The 18,683-nt window shown below is 37.6% G+C and overlaps 2 protein-coding genes across 3 annotated transcripts in view; one reads left to right on the forward strand and one right to left on the reverse strand.

Moving 5' to 3' along the window:
* Nucleotides 1–18,683, forward strand: part of LOC308490643 (zinc finger protein 850-like) — a 67,267-nt gene that overhangs the window by 36,338 nt on the left and 12,246 nt on the right. The window lies entirely within an intron of this gene.
* Nucleotides 575–17,099, reverse strand: ZNF567 (zinc finger protein 567). The gene is made up of 5 exons (XM_081033183.1): nucleotides 16,995–17,099; nucleotides 13,529–13,602; nucleotides 6,842–6,968; nucleotides 5,933–6,019; nucleotides 575–2,923 (listed from the first exon to the last, which is right to left on the reverse strand). Exons 2-5 carry the CDS (start codon nucleotides 13,535–13,537, stop codon nucleotides 1,203–1,205), a joined length of 1,944 nt encoding a protein of 647 aa, XP_080889309.1. The 5' UTR covers nucleotides 13,538–13,602; nucleotides 16,995–17,099; the 3' UTR covers nucleotides 575–1,202.

Here is an 18,683-nt window from a genome sequence, read left to right on the forward strand (position 1 = left end):
TATGTAATATAAAGGCTTACTTATATATATTTCTTATAATTGCATCTACTGTGACTACTATACTTCCAAATTTTACTCACCTATGACTCTCCTTAACCTCCCTTTCTCAAGTATGAACTCTTTGATGTTGAATAGGGTGTAAGCTATGGCTAAAAGTGCCCCTATAATCATGACAACAGGATTCCCTCCAATATGAATTTTCTGGTTTTGTGTAAGGTTGAAGCCACAGCTAACAGTCTATATTTATGACATTCACACATTCATATAATTGTGAGACTAACAACAATCTCACAATTATAACATCGTAAGGATTTGCTTCAAGTAGGAATTCTCCAGTTGGATGACTACTAAAGACCTCTCTCCACATTGATTACAATTAGAGCTGTTACTCTCCAAAGTGAATCATCTCATGTTGAGAAAGGTCTAAGAGATGTTTGGCAGTATCAATCATAGCTGAAAAAGCTTCTATACACCGTTGGGCAGAGTAACTTGTTTTAGTATAAAATCAACAGAAATACACACACACAGACACACACACACACACACACACACACACAAAGAAATATACAAGACTACTTGTAGCAGTACCTTTATTACAACACAAAATTATAAAAAATACAAATATCCATCAAGAGGATAAATACTGGTATATTCTTAAAATGGTTTAGTATACAGAATGAATATGAAAACACTACTGCCACATGCAATAATGTGTGACTCTTAAGAATGTTAAGTGAAACAAGACACAAAAGAATTCATGATACATGATAAAAACATAGAGTTTAAAGACATGCAAAAACTACTTAATGTTATAAGCTAGGGAAGTGGTAACGTCTGGGGAAATAACAGCTACTTTTTATTCTACTCAGTGCAATAAGAAATATAGTTCATATTTTTTTCTTATGGAAACTGATGCTTATATCCATTTTTTATCTTGCCTCTGCACGTATTATATGTTTTTTAAAAAACTGAATCAGCAGAACTTGAAAAGTTAAAAAATTAGATTAATTGCTGATAGAGTTCAGTAACAATGCTCATATACTTTTATGCTAGTAAACAGTAAACAATTATGATGTACGGTATTTTAAATCAATAACTATTATTACGTTTGTGATTAAAAAGACCTTATTAGCATGCTTTTTTGGTAAAAAACCTGAAGTTTTACAATACCTTGAAAAGGCTTCACAAAGAAATCACACCATTTATTGAATTTCTATCATTTCTCCTTTGTGAGTTCTCTGATGGACAATGAGGTTTCTCTTATAACTGAAGGACTTACCACACTCATTACAAATATAGGGTTTCTCCCCTGTGTGAGTTCTCTGATGTACAATGAGATTTGTCTTCTGGCGGAAGCACTTCCCACATTCATTACATTTGTATGGTTTCTCTCCTGTATGAGTTCTTTGATGATGAATGAGATATGACTTCCTGCTAAAGGCTTTCCCACACTGAGGACATTCATAGGATTTCTGACCTGTATGTATTTTTTGATGTACAGTAAGGGTTGCTTTCTGGCGAAAGGACTTCCCACATTCATTACAAATATAGGGTTTTTCCCCTGTATGAATTCTCTGGTGTAGATTGAGGTTTGTCTTCTGACTGAAGGATTTTCCACATTCATTACATTCATATGGTTTCTCTCCTGTGTGTGTTCTGTGATGATCAATGAGGTACGACTTCATTCTAAAGGCTTTTCCACAGTGAGGACATTCATAAGATTTTTCCCCTGTATGTGTTCTCTGATGTGCTACAAGGGTTGTCTTCTGGCGGAAGGATTTCCCACATTCATTACAAATATAGGGTTTCTCCTCATTATGAGTTTTCTCATGAAGAGCAAGGGTTGTCTTCTGGGAGAAGGATTTCCCACATTCATTACAAATATAAGGCTTTTCCCCTGTGTGAGTTCTTTGATGTACAGTTAGGTTTGCCTTCTGGTGAAAAGATTTCCCACATTCCATACAAATATAGGGTTTCTCTCCTGTATGAATTCTTTGATGTAGAGAGAGTGTTGTCTTCTGGCGGAAAGACTTCCCACAGTCCCTACACTCATATGGTTTCTCTCCTGTATGAGTTCTCTGGTGACGGATGAGGTGTGACTTCAATCTGAAGGCATTCCTACATTGTGGACATTCATATGATTTCTCCCCTGTATGTGTTCTCTGATGATCAGTGAGGGCTGTCTTTAGGCGGAAGGACTTACCACATTCATTGCAAACAAAGGGTTTCTCTCCTGTGTGAGTTCTCTCATGATCAATGAGATATGACTTCCTTCTAAATGAATTTCCACATTGATGACACTGATAGGGTTTTTCCTCTGTGTGAATTCCCTGATGCAGAATCAATACTGACTTCCTGCAGAATGACTTCCCACATTCAGTGCATATATGTTTTTTTTCAACATTGGTTGTTCTTCTCCTTTTATTATGTTCAGAAGGATTTTCCTTCCTGTAAGCTCTATGATGTGTAATTAAGCCTCCTTTTTTAAAGAATAATTTCTCACAGTCATTATATCCAGGCGATTGTGCTGGAGTTTCCATCTTATGATACTGCAAAAGCAGTTCATTATGACTGACAGCCCTGCCATGTTGATTATGAGATTTGACTCCATGGTGAACTGTCTCTGGTTTACTATTGAGGAATGATTTCTCGTATCCATTATACTCACTAAGTCTCTTTCTTGCAGGACTTAGATTACTGATGATTAATTCTGAATCATTTTTAAAATTTTTTCCATGACTGTCATATTCAGGAAGTAAATTTTTTGAATTTATAGGGCTTCTGTTTAAAGTAAATGTCTTTTCATGTGCATTACTGTTCTCCTTAATCAGTTTTTTGTGGTTAATGAATAGAACTGACCTAGAATACTTATCTTGGTGTTCCTTGAAATTCACTAAAAAGTCTTTGGCTTTCCAGTTTTTGTCTATAAAAGAATTGATAACAATTTATGAATCTTCACACATTTGCTATGAAAAGGAATTGTACTAGGGTCAATCATATGAGGCAAAAAAAAAAAAACCCAAGAAAAATTACTGCATCCCTGGAAAAAGACACAGAAGCTAAATAAAAACTCTGCTTCAGTATGGAAAAGAATGAAAAATAAGGATTGAATGCTAATAACTTTTGAACCAGAACTTCATAAAGAAAGTTGAATGCACATAAGCAGCATGATGGTGGAAGAGGTATTGATGCTTGGATAGGTGAATTCAGAGGCAAGGAAATGAACCTATCAAGGGCATGAAGCTTTAAGTAGGATGGACAAGATTAGTAGAAAAGCTTATTCAGGGAAAATATTAAAGGAAGGATTGCTTCTGGGGGACACAAGTCAGAGCCTATACTTTTATACATCACCTCTAGATTGCAAGGTAGAATGCTTCCAGTTGTCAGTTTTCCACCAACCCCGTCCATGTAGCCATCAATGGCTAATTAATTTTTCCAAGCATCAGTTAATTTCCTAGTGTTAAGAAAAACTATCCTATCATCCAGGTCTAATCCTGCATATAGCTGGGAATCATTTTCCCTTGAGAGGAAAGAACTAGGAAAACACATATAACGGGAAATTTAAAACAGACTAAGGTGTAGTCACTGGTGTATTCAGATTGCTGTTATTATACATTCTTTCAGAATTGTTCAATAAAAAAACTCTCATGACTATCAATTATAACTGTTCCTCTTCAATTGCTGACTTACATTGTTAGGTTAAAGAAAGACCGGTTCAAATGTTCCCCAATACAGTAACATTCCTTATCTCCAGTTTTCCATAGGGTGGACTAGAAAGATCAGATTGTTCATTTTGGTTTTGGATCATTCATTAACCTTAATCTTCATTTCCATTATAAATGTAGAGCTATAGTTGACTTCTGTTACTTTGTGATCATCCACATCTGTGGAACAATGTGAAATCTAGGTTCAAAAATCTTTCTCTTCTTTGAGTCCATTAACCCCAGTACTGACATACAAAGAATTTCTCCTGTAAACAAAACTTTACATCACATAGATTCACTCTTTATATTCAAACAAGATTTTAGGTTTGTCCCCTATCTGACAAATCTCACCCAAAGAAAGTTTACATTAATACTGTGTGTCATAGATAAGTAGTGCTTGGTAGAATCAAGACATTTCAATCATAATCTATAGAGCCATGGCCTGAAGAGGTTCATATCTGAAATAATCTTACAAGTACATGTTTTTTGAATGGGAGAAAAATATATCTCCCCTGTATAGCTCCACAAACAGTTCATGAAGCAACTGTTTTGCTTATGTACTGTTTGCTTATATACTATAGCAAACTGTTTGCTTATATACTATAGCAAAAAAGATCAAAGCAGAGGATCTTATAATTGAGGGAAACAATCCTTAAACACAAAGTATCTACAATCAGGTATTAAATTATGTAATCATATCCATGCACTGTATTTGTTATAGTGTGTAAGTACCATGGGAATTCAGGAAAAAAAGGTGGATATGATGTGGAATAGTCAAGGAATACATCATGGAGAAGAAATCTCGAGACTGAACTATAAGATGTATAGCATGTGGAAGGGAGAATACAACACAAAGTAAAGTACAGACATCATGACAAATCCTACATGTATGGACAAAAGTTAGGAAACTGGATCAAGTGGACATGAGCAATAGTTTTCCACAAGAGAGAGAAATAAAGTTGAAAAGACTAGATTAGGGCTTATAATGTTAGCTCTTGAATGAAAAATTTCAATTTTATATAATAAATAATGAGTAACAAGTGATGTATTCTGTCAGAAAACTAACAATATAAATTTTAAGAACCAGGACAAAAATTATACAACAGCCAAGTTGTAATTGCAATAGTCAAGACATGAAATAAGAGAATTGTTATTTTGTATATCAGTGACAAATATATTTCACAGGCTGATAAACTTAACACAAATTGTGTAGAGATTCTTAAGAGATAATGACAGATACAGAAGAATGAAGCTGATATCAGGGGGGAAATAATATAGAAATAGGTAAAGAAAAATAATTTAAGACCTAGGAAAGTTAGTCATTTTCATTTCCAACATATTGTCACAAAATATGTGAGATATCAAAGTGTAGAACTAAAGGAATAGAGTAAAGGTGAGAGAAATATGCTGAGTATGTTGGTTTAGAAGCACTGAGCTTAAGTACTGAGAATGGATGAGATTATTATAATTCAAAGGCTTATCCCTTGAGGAAAAATCAGACTGAGAGTCCAGTGAAACAATATACATTCAAAAAGAAAAATCTGTGTGACTATTACATGCCAGCCATTGTTCCAGGCAATATGTCCACAGTGGTGGAAAAAAGAGACCAAGTTGGAAATAACCACTCAAAAAATCAGGATAAGAATGAATTGGTGTTTTACCCAAACCAGGGTTTATGTAAAGAATGATGATCAGCCACATAAAATAAGCCACAAAGTTTAATGGAAAAAAATGCTAACTGTGGTATTATTAGTCTGGGCCAAGGCAAGGGAGTTTTAAAATTATAGCTGGATTTATGGTGAGAATGGGAACTTAGACTTAGCACAAAAAAACGAAACCTGAGGTAATAAAAAGAAAGGGAAAGGGAGTGGAAAGCAACTACTAAAAAGAGAAAAATTAACCAAGAATTTTTTTCTTTTCTAAAGAGATTTAAGAAAGCCTAAAAAAAAGCTGGGGTTGGGGGGCAAGTAGATAAGGGACTGAGAATGCCAAAAATAAACAGACACACAAGAAAAGATTTTAAAAATAGCAAGCAAATTAGGAAAGAATATTATATAGGGAGAGTGATATTTGCAAGTTTGCTTCAAGTTTGCAGGCACGACTGTCATTTCAAAGATTAGGAGCCTGTAAAGAGATACTCCCCGAATATTTTGAAGTTGCCACTAACCACATGACCACATTAAAATTATTTTCCACTAGTTTCATCTGCCTGAGAGTCAGAAACTCACCTAAGTAGGTATGACCTGTAAATGATGTCCAAGGATCTTCTCCTCGTTCCAATTTGAGGATCACATCAGGCTTGGTCATGTGACACCCTAATAAAGGAAGATTTGAATTAAGTTGCCTAGGCTTCAACACACTTGAAAAATTGGTAAGGTGCATTTTCAGTGCTGCAAATTAAGATATACCTTTGTGCAATACTACCATGTTTCCCTGAAAATAAGACCCTTCCGGACAATCAGCTCTAATGCATCTTTTGAAGCAAAAATTAATATAAGACCTGGTATTATTATATTATACTTATTACTTACATTATTTTAGTTATGGTGATGTGGGGTGGGGTGGGGTGGTGTGGGGTGGTGTGGTGTGATATTGACCCGGTCTTATATTATAGTAAAATAAGATGGGTCTTATATTAATTTTTTCTCCAAAAGATGCATTAGAGCTGATTGTTCAGCTAGGTTTATTTTCAGGAAACACCGTAAACTTAACACCTTGCACCAGGCAAGTGAAGACACAATCATCATTTCTACTAACCAAAAAGGATTTAACACTTCTTATCCCTGAAATTTAAGATCACACATATTGTGTTGCCCCGAAAAATAAGACTGGGTCTTATACTGTATTTCCCCCCAAATTAGACCTGGTCTTGTATTAATTTTTGCTCCAAAAGATGCATTAGGATGTTTTTTCAGGGGATATCTTATTTTTTCATGTACAGCAATCTACATTTATTCAAATACAGTCATGTCTTCTTCTTCTGGAACATCGTCATAATGTACTAAATGAGTCCGTCTGGCTGACGATCTTAACTGGGGCTTATTTTTGGGGTAGGTCTTATTTTCAGGGAAACCCGGTACTTTAGGGACTTTGAAAAGAAATACATGCTACTGAAAGTTTCAGAGACGTTTTCTTACCCACAGAAATGAGGTGGCAATAGTTTTCCAGCATCACATCCATGTATAGAGTTTTCTGAGCAGGATCCAGGTGCTGCCACTCCTCCCGAGTGAAGTCCACAGTCACATCTTTGAAAGACACGGATTCCTACAATGGATAGGAACTGTGATCAGAACAAGTTGACTAGATATTGGGGACTAGTTTTGATCCTGTTCCTTTGTGGCATTCATATGAAAACTTGTAAAGAAAGCCTATCGTTTTTCTTGTTTTGTGATTTACATTTTCCTTGTTGTGTGAAAATAAAAATGAAAATTTGCCACCAAATTTATTTAACAACTCATTCTAAAAACATTTACTGTGAAGTCATTCTGTACCCCAAAACTGCATTCGTTTATTGGGGTCCCAAGACATACAAAACACTGTCCCTGCTCACAAGAAGTTACAGCTTCATAGCATGTATGTAAAACATACCTTCAAGAAAGTATGTGTAAACATAAACTTACAAGAAGGTACTACAGGTACTCCAATAGAAGTATGTACAAGATGAAGTTATCATAGGGCAGAACAATTTTCTCCAGCTTTACTGAGGAGGTTAATTTTTATCTCTTTCAAGATTAATGTATCATGCAAGAGGAATATGGTTTTAAAATGCATGGGAGTGGCTTTCGGCATCCAGTAATAAAAGAGTGAATTGCTCAGATATTAATTATAAAATCTGAATACAATATATAATAAATAAATAATAGATGGCACTGAAAAACAACCAAAGCAAGTAGAAATATCCTGAAAGGAGAGCAACTGCAATAGATAAGAATTGTTAAGTTTGTGGCATTTTTTGCATGAAGGTACCCAAAACCCCACAGCTCTTAAGGTAGAAAACCTTAGTGTACTTCCTCAAAGGTGGTAGAGAACAGAATTTAGGGATGGCAGATGAGCTGGAGATTTAGGGATAAATTCTGGAAGTGAGAGAACTTTAGAATGGATGAGACCTAAAATCTGAGTATAAACTTTGTCAGAACTCCAGGGTGATAGTTAAGCTAAGCAATTTTTGGAGAGATCACAGAGGACTTAGCAAAAAGCATATAGAAAGATACCAGAAAAGAGTTTTGAAAAATAGAAGTGCACCTAATAATGAGACTCTGAGATTTGTGTATTTTTGATCAATAGCATTCCACAACCTGCTGATAGCTCAAGCAGAAGAAAACTGATGCCTTAGAGATTCAGTGTCAGACCTTGGAAGAAAGGGAACTGTAAAAAGTAAGTCCCCAAATCTATGTATAAACATTTCATCAAGTCCTTGCCTGAGAGCTAAAGTACTTGAACACAAGGAGAAGCTACCTCCCCTCAGGGGTCCAGGGTAAAAAGCAGTCGCTGGAAATGTAAAGAATATATCAGCTGCTTCACACTTGAGGGGAAGGGTGGGTAGTAAGGCAGAGTATGAAGCTTGATTCCAACCAACTGCCTGCTAGAACAAAAACCAATAATCCTCAGAAACACACATAACAGAATTCAGATTACTATAACATGTTATTCATGATGTCCAGGTTTCTAACAAAAATTAGTGGGCAAACAAAACAAAACAGGAAGGAGAATATGACCCATATTTAGAAAAAGACAGTCACAGAAACTAACAAATTCCTAGTGAGCCCTGATATTGGGTTTTGCCACAAAAGGCTTCAAAGCATCTGTTCTAAATGTGTTCAAAAAAGTAATGGAAAAACCTGGCAGAGAATATCAGAATGTAACTATAAAAAAACACCAAATGAACATTCTAGAGCTGAAAAGTACAACTGATATGAAAAATTCACTATATAGAAATAGAAAAAAAGAAGAATCAATAACCTTGTAAATAGACCAACAGAAATTGAGGAATCTGAAAAGGAAGAATAAAAAGAATAAGGAAAAATGAACAGAATCACAGAGATATGTGAGTCAATTTCAAAGGAATCCAAAACAGATATTATCATTGGTGTCCCAGAAAGAGAAAAAAAAAGTGAAAAAATTTTAAGGCAATAATGACCCAACACATTCAAAGTTAGCAAAAATTTTAACTTACATACCAAAAAAGTTTAATGAACCTCAAAAGGATAAAAACCAAAGAAAACCACACCTCAGAAAATCCTAATCAACCTGCTAAGAGTCAAAGATAATGTTAATCAAGAAATATATATTCAGCTAAATTGTCTATTAAAAATATAGGCAACATAAAGCTATTTTCAGATAAAATCTGAGAGAATCATCACTAGCAATACTGAACCATCAAAAATGATAAAGGAAGTTCTTCAGGTTGAAGGTAAAATTGTGACCCGATGATAACTAAGATCTGTAGATAGGAATGAAAAGGATGAGAAAAGTTACATATAAAAGACAAACACTCATTTCCTATCTTCTTTAAAAGACACGACTATTTCAAATATGGGTTGAAACTGGCAATTGGCTGAGTTCCAATAAAACTTTATTTATAATATCAGGCAGCATACCTGATTTAGCCGTCAGGCAATAGTTTGCCAACCCTTGGCTTAGGGCAACCACTAAAAAAATAAAAGAAAGAGGTACTTTTAGTAAGTGAATAATAGAGAAAAAAATTGAATCATAAAACAATTTCTCAATTTAAAAGAAACAAAAGAAGAGAAAAAAGAAACAATAACAATAAAAAACAATTGGGAAAAATGGGAAAAATAGCAAGATGGTATATTTAAACCCAAATTATTGATTATTAAATAAAAATGGACTGAAAACTCTAATGAAAGGGTAGAGAGTATCAGACTGGAAAATAAAGTAAGGCCAACCTATATACTGTCTATAAGAGACTCATTATAAATATCAAAACATAAGTATGTTAAAGTAAAAAGAATGGAAAACAGGTATACTATGTAAATACTATGTAAATACTACTCATAAGAAAGTCTGAATGGCTATAATAATATCAAACAGATTAGATTTCAGAACAAAGGATATTATCAGGGATTTTAAGTGAGGCATTTCATAATGATGGAGGGGTTCAAGTCATGAGAGAGCATTAACAATCCTAAATGTAAATGCACCTAAAAACAGAACTTCAAAATACATTAAGGAAAAACTGATTGAATGGAAAAGGAAAAACAGAGAAAGCCACAATTATAATTGAAGATTTCAACTTTCCTCACTCAGTCATTGCTATAACAAACATTGAAAATCAATAAAGATGTAGAAGATTTTACTATCACAATCAACCAAATTGGCCTGATTATTTAGAGAATACACCACTCCAGGATACACATCTTTACAAGTGCACATGGAACACCAGGACACACCTTTACAAGTGCACATGGAACATTCATCAAGTTAAACTATAATCTGTGCTACTATTCTCCATAATTTTAAGAAGACTGAAATCATATAGCGTATGTTCCCTGACATAGAATTAAATGAGAATCAATAACAAAGCTATCTGGAAAATCCCCAAATATTTGGAAATTAAACATACTACTTCTAAATAACCAATGAGTCAAAATAGAAATCACAAGGGAAATTAGAAAATATTTTCAACTGAATGAAATTGAAAATGCAACATGTCAAAATTTCTCGAAGGCTACTTAGAGGGAAATTTATAGCATTAAATGCTTCTATTAGAAAAAAAGAAAGGTCTCATATCAATGATACAAGCGTCCATTTACAAAACTAGAAAAAGTTAATTAAACCCAAATTAATGAAAGCGAAAGGAATTTTAAAAGATAAGAGCACAAGTGAAGAAACAGGAAACAGAAAAACAATGAAGAAAATCAATGAAACCAAAAGTACTTTGAAAAGATCAATGAAATTGATAAACCTGGAGCCAACTGACCAAGGAAAAAAGAGATACAAATTACCAATAACAAACAGGAGGAGCATTGTTACAAATTATACAAACATCAAAAGGATAAAAAGAATACATATCTTTTTAGTATGAGCACGAGAATACATATCTTTTGAATGACTTTATGCCAATAAATTTTACAACTAAGATGAAATGGACCAATTCCTTGAAAGACACAAACTACAAAAGCTCACTGAAGACAAAAAAAGATAACCTGAAGAGCCCCTCCCACAAAGAAGTCTTCAGGCTCAGATTGAATTCTAACAAATAGTTAAGGAACAAATAATACCAATTCTACACAAATTCTTTTAGAAAATAAGAGGAGAAAATACTTCTCAACTCATTTTACAAGACAGCATTACCCTAATACCAAAACTAGACAAAGATATTACAAAAAAAACTATAGATCAAATTCTTTATGAACCACAGACAAAAGAATCAATGTATAGCAAATTCATCAAGCAATATATATATATGCAATATATATATATGCAATATATATAAAATATAATTAATCAAGATATATGTGTGTGTGTGTATATATATATTATATATATATATATATATATATATATATATATATATATATATATATATACATATATATAATACAGACCAAGTGGGGTTTATCCTAGGGTTATTAAGTCAGTGTAACACTTCAAAGTCAATCAGTCTAATTCACCATGTTAATAAAAAAAATAAAAAAGGAGCGAGAAATGCCATATAATGGCAGAAAAACTCAACAAAATTCAACACCCACTAGTGATAAAAACTATCAGCAAACTAGAACTTCTTTAACCTGATAAATCTGATAGAGTATCTATGTAAAAACCTTAGTTAACATCATACTTAATAGGAAAACACTGAATGTTTTTCCCCTAAGTCAGGAACAAGCCAAAAATGTCTGTCCTCACTTGTATTCATCATTGTGCTGACGGTTCTAGACAATGTAATAAAGCAAAATGGAAGTAAAAGGAACACAGAAGGAAAACAGTCATTACTCACTTATAACATGATTATCTATGTAGAAAATCCTAAAGAATCTACAAAAAAGTTACTAGAATAAGTTAATTTAGAAAGTTTGCAGGTCAATATACAAAAATCAATTGCGTTTTCATGTACTAGTGCTAAACAATGGAAACCTGAAATCAAAATGAATAGCATTCACAATAGCATAAAAAAAGAAATACCTAGGGATTAGTATAACAAAACATTTGCAAGACTGGTACCCTGGAAACAAAACATTACTGAGATAATTAAAGATTTAAATAAAAGGAAATGTGCATCATATTCATGAATTGGAACACTATATTATTATTATTAATTACTATTCTTGAATTTAAACTGTCAATGAGCATTGTAATATTTTCCTCTCCCCTAATGAATTGTCTTTATACATTCCTCTACTGTGCTTTGGGTCTGATGCTATATAAACCGTAAGATAAGAGTTACTGTTTAATGTTATTGGTTCAGAATTCCTGTTTGGGATGATGAAAAGTTCTGGAAATAGATAGTGGTGCTAGTTACACAACAATGTGAATGTACTTAATAGCACTGAATTATACACTTAAAAATGGTTAAAATGGTAAATGTTTATGTTATGCATATTTTACCACAATTGTTTTAAAGTTAAACAGAAAAGAGTAAGAAACACAAAGATCCGTAAGTGAGCACTGGGGTGAGTGCTTAAAGGACTGGAAAAGGAGCAAAGGTGTTAAATGGGAACATGAGTGACTGCTATGAAAGAGGTACCCCAAATAAAAATGACATCAGTAGGGATGAAGGGATCTGTGGTATAAAGAGTAAGATTCTCCACTAAATGGTTGTGCAGTGGAAGAGAGACATCTAACTCAAGTTAGCTGTATTAGCAGGTGGGCCAGGGCCCTAAGCAAATTGGGGAAAAAAAAAACAAAAGAAGAGGATGGGCAGGAGATAATGAGGTAAATCATAGGCATGTGCCTGAAGTATCTGTGGAACAGGCAAGTGGTGGTGATGCTTAGTTGGAGGTTGGATAAGATTTAGACACTCAGAATGGTGATTTAGGATTAAAATTATTTGAGCATCATTAGAATAGTAGTGGTGGATTGGAACAGGAACGGGAGACTGAAAAGAGGAGAACCAGTATAGAATCTGGAGAACACCAGTATTTATGAGGTCCACATATAAAGATGAATGTTCTGAAAGAAACCACCAAGAGAAATATCTTTGAAACCAAGAGCAGACTATTTCAAGAGTTACATTCCTAGTTCAGTATGGTGATCTAAGCATATACATTTACTTCTTCTGCATCTGAATATAAAAGTAGAATAAATTTTAAAATAGGAATAAATCTGTAACACCATTAGCCTACTGGGGGAGTGAGTGTTACTGGCAGGCCACAGATTTTTAGGACTTGTTAGCAGCCATGAGCAAAACTGAAGGCTCAGACAGGAGAAATACAGGAGTCTCCATTCTTTTAATAATCTGTCAAGCGCAGCTCTATTCTTAAAGCCTCAAGAGAGGATTTTTTGTCACTTACTAATAGCAATCTATCAATTCCATCTCCATTGACTGTTTTTGTATATAAGTTCATGCAGTAATATATTCTCATTTAACTTGAGGCAATGCGTTTTTGTCCCAGGATTGCTCCTGGGAGAAGACTGAGAAAGATACATACACACTTAATGTGTGAGCACTGGTTAAAATTAGAAGGAACACTTGTGGAAGGTAAAGGCTTGTCTGGCCAATAATGGGAAGAATGGGGATGACTTCCCTAAAGGGAAAGATAGGCAAAAGGATCTAATACACGAAAGGCAAATGCTCAAATATCCTTTAAAAAAAACAAGAAACAAAAACATTTAGGAAAGGAGAGAGAAATAAATCGTCACCTCACCTGAGCCATGGTTTTGAGATTTGCAAAAGATGACCAATCTTCCTTTGGAATCCTCTTTGAAAAAGGGGTGGTTCCTAAGAAGGCAAAGCCAAATGAAAAGATGCCATAACATCGCACATGTGCCTTACAGCTCTCTTATGACTCAAATAAAATTAGCTCCATTTCCCTTGCTTTGGGCCCTTTTCTACTCTGCACATCCCACATAAATAATACAGGGGGGAGAAACAGCTAGACAAATATTATTTTATCCCCAAAGCCTGAGATCAGATTTTTGGGGCAACAGGTAAAATGTTGGGAAAGCTCCCCTTCTCTCTAGCACCATCTTGTCTTGCCAAAGCAGCCTACTGATATTAATGACTTCCAAGCTGCTCCCCATTAAGGCTTGACCACTTATACTGTTAGCAGCAATATATGAGAATACCTGTCACCCCTGATAGATACTGCTGATATAAAGTTCTTGATGCTTGCCTATCTAATAAGTATAAATTGTGGTTTGTTTTTATTTTTCTTATTATGAAAGAATAGAAACTTCTTTTCATAAGTAAAAAAAATCTTTAGTTTGCCTGTGAATGGTCTCTTATAATTCTTTCGCTTTTCTATTAGGTTATTTTTACTTTCTAAATTGATATTAGATCATTTTTAAATGAAGGAAACTAATCCTGTATTTACTTAAAATTATTTTTTTATACTTTCTCATCTGACTTTTTCCCATGCAGAAATAACTTTAAAAAAGATTATGGGGGGGCTGGCCCCGTGGCTCAGGTGGTTGGAGCGCTGTGCTCCTAATGCCAAGGTCTCCCGCTTGATTCCCACATGGGCCAGTGAGCTGCGCACTCTACAGCTAAGATTGTGAACAACAGCTCTCCTTGGAGCTGGGCTGCCGTGAGCAGCCGGTGGCCCACGTTGAGTGGCAGACAGACAGCGAGGGCTGCTGTGAGCTCAGCTGCCGTGAGCGGCCAACCAATGACTGGGGACTGTCTGCCTCAGCCGGGAGGAGCGCAAGGCTCATAATATTAGCATGGGCCAGGGAGCTGTGTCCTATACAACTAGGCTGAGAAACAACAGCTTGAACCGGTGGGGCGTGGGGGAGGTGGAAGAAAGGGTTAAAAAAAATTATAGACCATCTGGTTTAGTACCAACAGGTATTCCATAACTTGTATTTCCTCCACTCACTAAAACTGCCATCTTTATCATATACTTTATTTCCTTTATGTATTTGACTAGATCTGGACTTTATATTTAGTTCCACTGATGTGTTCATTTAATTGGAAAGATCACTCTGCAGTTATTATAGTTTTAAAACACATTTTAATATCAGGTAGAGCTACTTCCCCCTTCATTATTTTTTTTTCTTTTTCAGAATTTCTGGCTTGTTCATATTGTCCTAAGAACTTTAGAAAAATTCAAACAATTTACTGAAATTTTAATGGAACTGCATGAAATGTTAGGGAGTTTTGAGACTTTATCATATTGTGTCTTTCTATCCTTTTATTCAAGTCTTAATTTTTGAGTCCCTTAGGAACATTAAAAAAAAATTTATTTAACACATCATGCAGTCCTCTGTATCTTATATTTTTGATGGCCACTGGCCACTTTCCAGTTTTCGGATACATGTATACATATCTGTGCACACATGTGTGCACATACTCACTTGCATGCGTGTGCACACGTGCGTGTTTGCAATACATGTGTACGCACATGCGCACACATGTGTGCCACTGGGAACCAAGTGATGGGAGATTTAGCGGGAAAACTGTACGTGTTTCCAGGATTTGGGAGGGCAAAGAGAGTAAGGTAGCTAATTCTCACCTGAGCTCTAGATGGGAAACCCATGGATGGAGCCTGCCTGGGTTGGCTTGGAATATCCTGTCCAAGAGGACTGACTGGGGAAACAAGACCTACCAGAGTAGATGGGCCACTGTATGCCCAGAGGAAGCACTGGGGAGGCAGATGGAGAAATGGCTGTGCCCATAAGAAGAAAAGTGTATCTGGAAGTTCCCAGCAGTAGAAGGTAAGAGATGACTTACACTAAATTATGTTATCAGTTACATTAGCCTCTTCTTGTCCCTGATTTCTCTTCCCTTTTCCAGCTCACAATCCATCCTAACTGGAGACTACCCACCTGGAGGGAGTAAAGAGGAGACAAAATAGAGGTTGAGGAATTACAGAAGAAATTGATCATGTGATCTTTCCCACTGCAGGCTTCCAGCAGGAGGGAGTTTTCTGCTTTTAGAAACAAGTTGGAAGTTTTGATTTCTACATTTTATTTAGCTAAATGACTATTATGAGACAGATCTTGTGTTTAAATGTCCAACAGATTTTTTATTATCTTCAAAATGACTGAAGAAATTATTAAATCCGCCCAGGAATTCATCCAGCAGCAGCAGCAGCAGCAGAAAAAAAAAAAATCAAATGAAAATTTGGAGAGTAGCAGCTATAGGTTCTACTCATTTCAACATATTGGTCATTAGTTGATATGGGGTTTCCCCATATACATCCTACTCTCCGAAAATTATTTTAATTTTACCTCATCGTCTCCATTTCTAAAATCTCTCTTTTATTTGTCTAATTGTCAGAGTCAGTTTCTACAGGTATATAAAATAACCAGTATTGATAATCTCAACAATGCGTACTTAACTAGTCATGCATGCAGTTTCTCTGGCGCTCCATCTCAGTAAGACAATGAGCCGCATTCATAGTCGCTGCACATTGTGCACACAAAATACTTCAAAAATTAGACATATGTACACCCACTACATGTGTCACACGCTACATAATCACTATCCTACAGGCACACGTTATGCGTCATCTCACGGAGCCCATCACATACTTCTACACCAGGTAGCAACATTTCACTCACACACCTCTTAGTGTCGCCTCTCCAAAAGTCGCAGACTGTCCCAAGCACAAATCGACTCTCACCTCTTTTAAAAATTAGACACACGCAGAGACCCTATCGTTTCCACAACCAGTCGGTGCCACAACGTCACACGGAGTAACACGTGCCCCAACACACACAAGGGCAGGCACAAAAAGCTCCATGAACTGAACGCCGGTGCCAGCCAGGCCGCGCGTTCCGAGAGCTGGGGTTTCCTCACGGGGGCGGGGGCAGACAAAATTCCTGCTCGCGCCGAGCTCACACCCGCCTCGGGCTTTCAGTTCCCTCCTCGGCGCTCTACAGCTTGGATCCCTGCTTCCCTCTGCCCCGGCTCGCCGGCCGGGCTCCCTGTTCCCTCCTCAGCGTTCCCAGCCCTGGCTCCTAGTTCCTTCCTCTGCCTAGGTTCTCGCGTCCCTTCTCGCTTTCTCTAGGGCCCGGACTCTCGCTTTCCTCCCCGGCCTTCTTGTCCTAGGTTCCCCGTTCCTTCCTCGCTTTCCCCAGCCTGGGTTCCCGCCTCCCTCCTTGGCATTCCCCCCGGGTCCCGCCATCACCCGCCTCCTCTTGGCCCGCAGCACCCGCCAGCCTCACCTCCGACCACTAGCCAGCCGTCTGCGCCTGCGTACTCCCGCTGCCGCCGTACCTCCCAAGTGTCTCCGCGGCGCGGTCTTCGCCGCCGCAGCGTCCGCTGGCCTTCTGCGCATCCGGGCTTTCCGGCTTTGAACTACATTTCCCACCGCCCCCGTGCTGCTTTGGAAAAGAACTTTGATTCCAGTTCATGTTTGGTTCCCCTCCGAAGTCCTCAAATTCGTCGCGCTCCGAGGGGTCACTTGAGCCGGGGCGCGCCGGGTTCTCACGGTGAGGAAGCCCGGCGAACCCACGGGACTGACGGGGTGTGGGGAGCCCGGAGCTCGGCGTGTGTATGCGGGTACAAGCGTTTGTAAGCGTTTGTGGCCGTGAGAGGCGGGGTGTGTGCACGGGGAGGAGGTCTTGACGGGTGCGTGACTGTGCTTGTGTGTCCCTGCTCCGATGTCGGACTTTTGGAATGACCGTGGTTGGCAGTGATGTGGGTATGCGGCACGGTGGGGTTTGAGACCGCTCGTCATAAGAGCGCAATTGTTACCTAGTGTGATGGAAGAGGCTTTTAATTCTGTGGTTGGCTAGGAGTTGGGCTGTGTCACCAGGGTAGAGCTTCATTTCTGCAGTTCTGGGTTTAACGCTGGGACTGAGGGGTCTGCTGAAAATCGCCCTGAGGGTGTGTTATTAACCAGTTGCCCTGCACTGAAGCCTGGCCTGAGCTGCCTTCCGTATGGCTCTCCTCCTCCAGTGAGTGCCTCGTTCTGAACGCTGAGGGGCTATCAGTGGGGTGAACGGCGGCCTCCCAGGGGCCAATTTTAGGTTCTCTCCTTTAGGATCTGCATCCCTCCTGCTTCCTCTTTTCTCCCGCTTTATAGCCAAGGACCGCAGCTGCAGAGAAATGGTCGCCAACACGGGTCAGATATTTGAGTGGTAGGATAAAGGTTACACGCAAGCAAAAAAGCACAAACCTGTTTTTGGAATGAAGATTTCAGAGCTGGAAGTGTCGGTAGGAAGAGGCCTAGGAAGACATGGGGAGAGGCTGGGAGGAGAATTCCTTCCTCAGGATTTACCTTGGGAGCTGAGGTCAAGTTCCAGGTTTCAGAACCACATCATTCCCAAAGTTGTCTCCCTTGGAAACTTGCTGTGAACTTAGAGAGTTTCAGCTCTGGACATCAGTGACCCTGGCCTTTCCCTTTGAAACTAAGAAGGGTTAGCAGTGCTTCCAACGCCCTTTTACTTCCAGGTGAGTATGTGTGTGGTAGATGAGGGAGCTTGTGTGGTATTGAAGAATTTCTTCCAGTTTAGTCAGTCTGTGCTCCAAGAAGGGTCTGATGGTGTCTCATGAGTCCTTATTCCTCTCCCTCCCACTTCCCCTGCAGTGCAGTTCTCTGAGAGAAGGGCCCTGAGGAAAGGAAATCTTTACTGAGCACATCTGAAAACCAAGCTCAAAGTCAGGGACTTTGTCATTGTGGTTGTTCTTTTGTTTTTCAGAAAAGGAGCATTTGCTTTCCTTCTCCTGAAATAGGTCACAATTAGGCCGGACCTCATGATGTTACTTTGACTATAGAATGTGGTGGAAGTGCCTTTGTGAGACTTCCGAGGCAAAGCCTTAGGAGATCTTGCAGCTTTCGCTCTTTCCTTCTTCCTGCCCTGAGACCACCACATACTGAAGCCTGACAAGCTTGCTTGAAGACCAAAGAC

This window comes from Rhinolophus hipposideros (genome assembly GCF_964194185.1).
Source record: "Rhinolophus hipposideros genome assembly, chromosome: 21".
NCBI classification, from domain to species: domain Eukaryota; kingdom Metazoa; phylum Chordata; class Mammalia; order Chiroptera; family Rhinolophidae; genus Rhinolophus; species Rhinolophus hipposideros.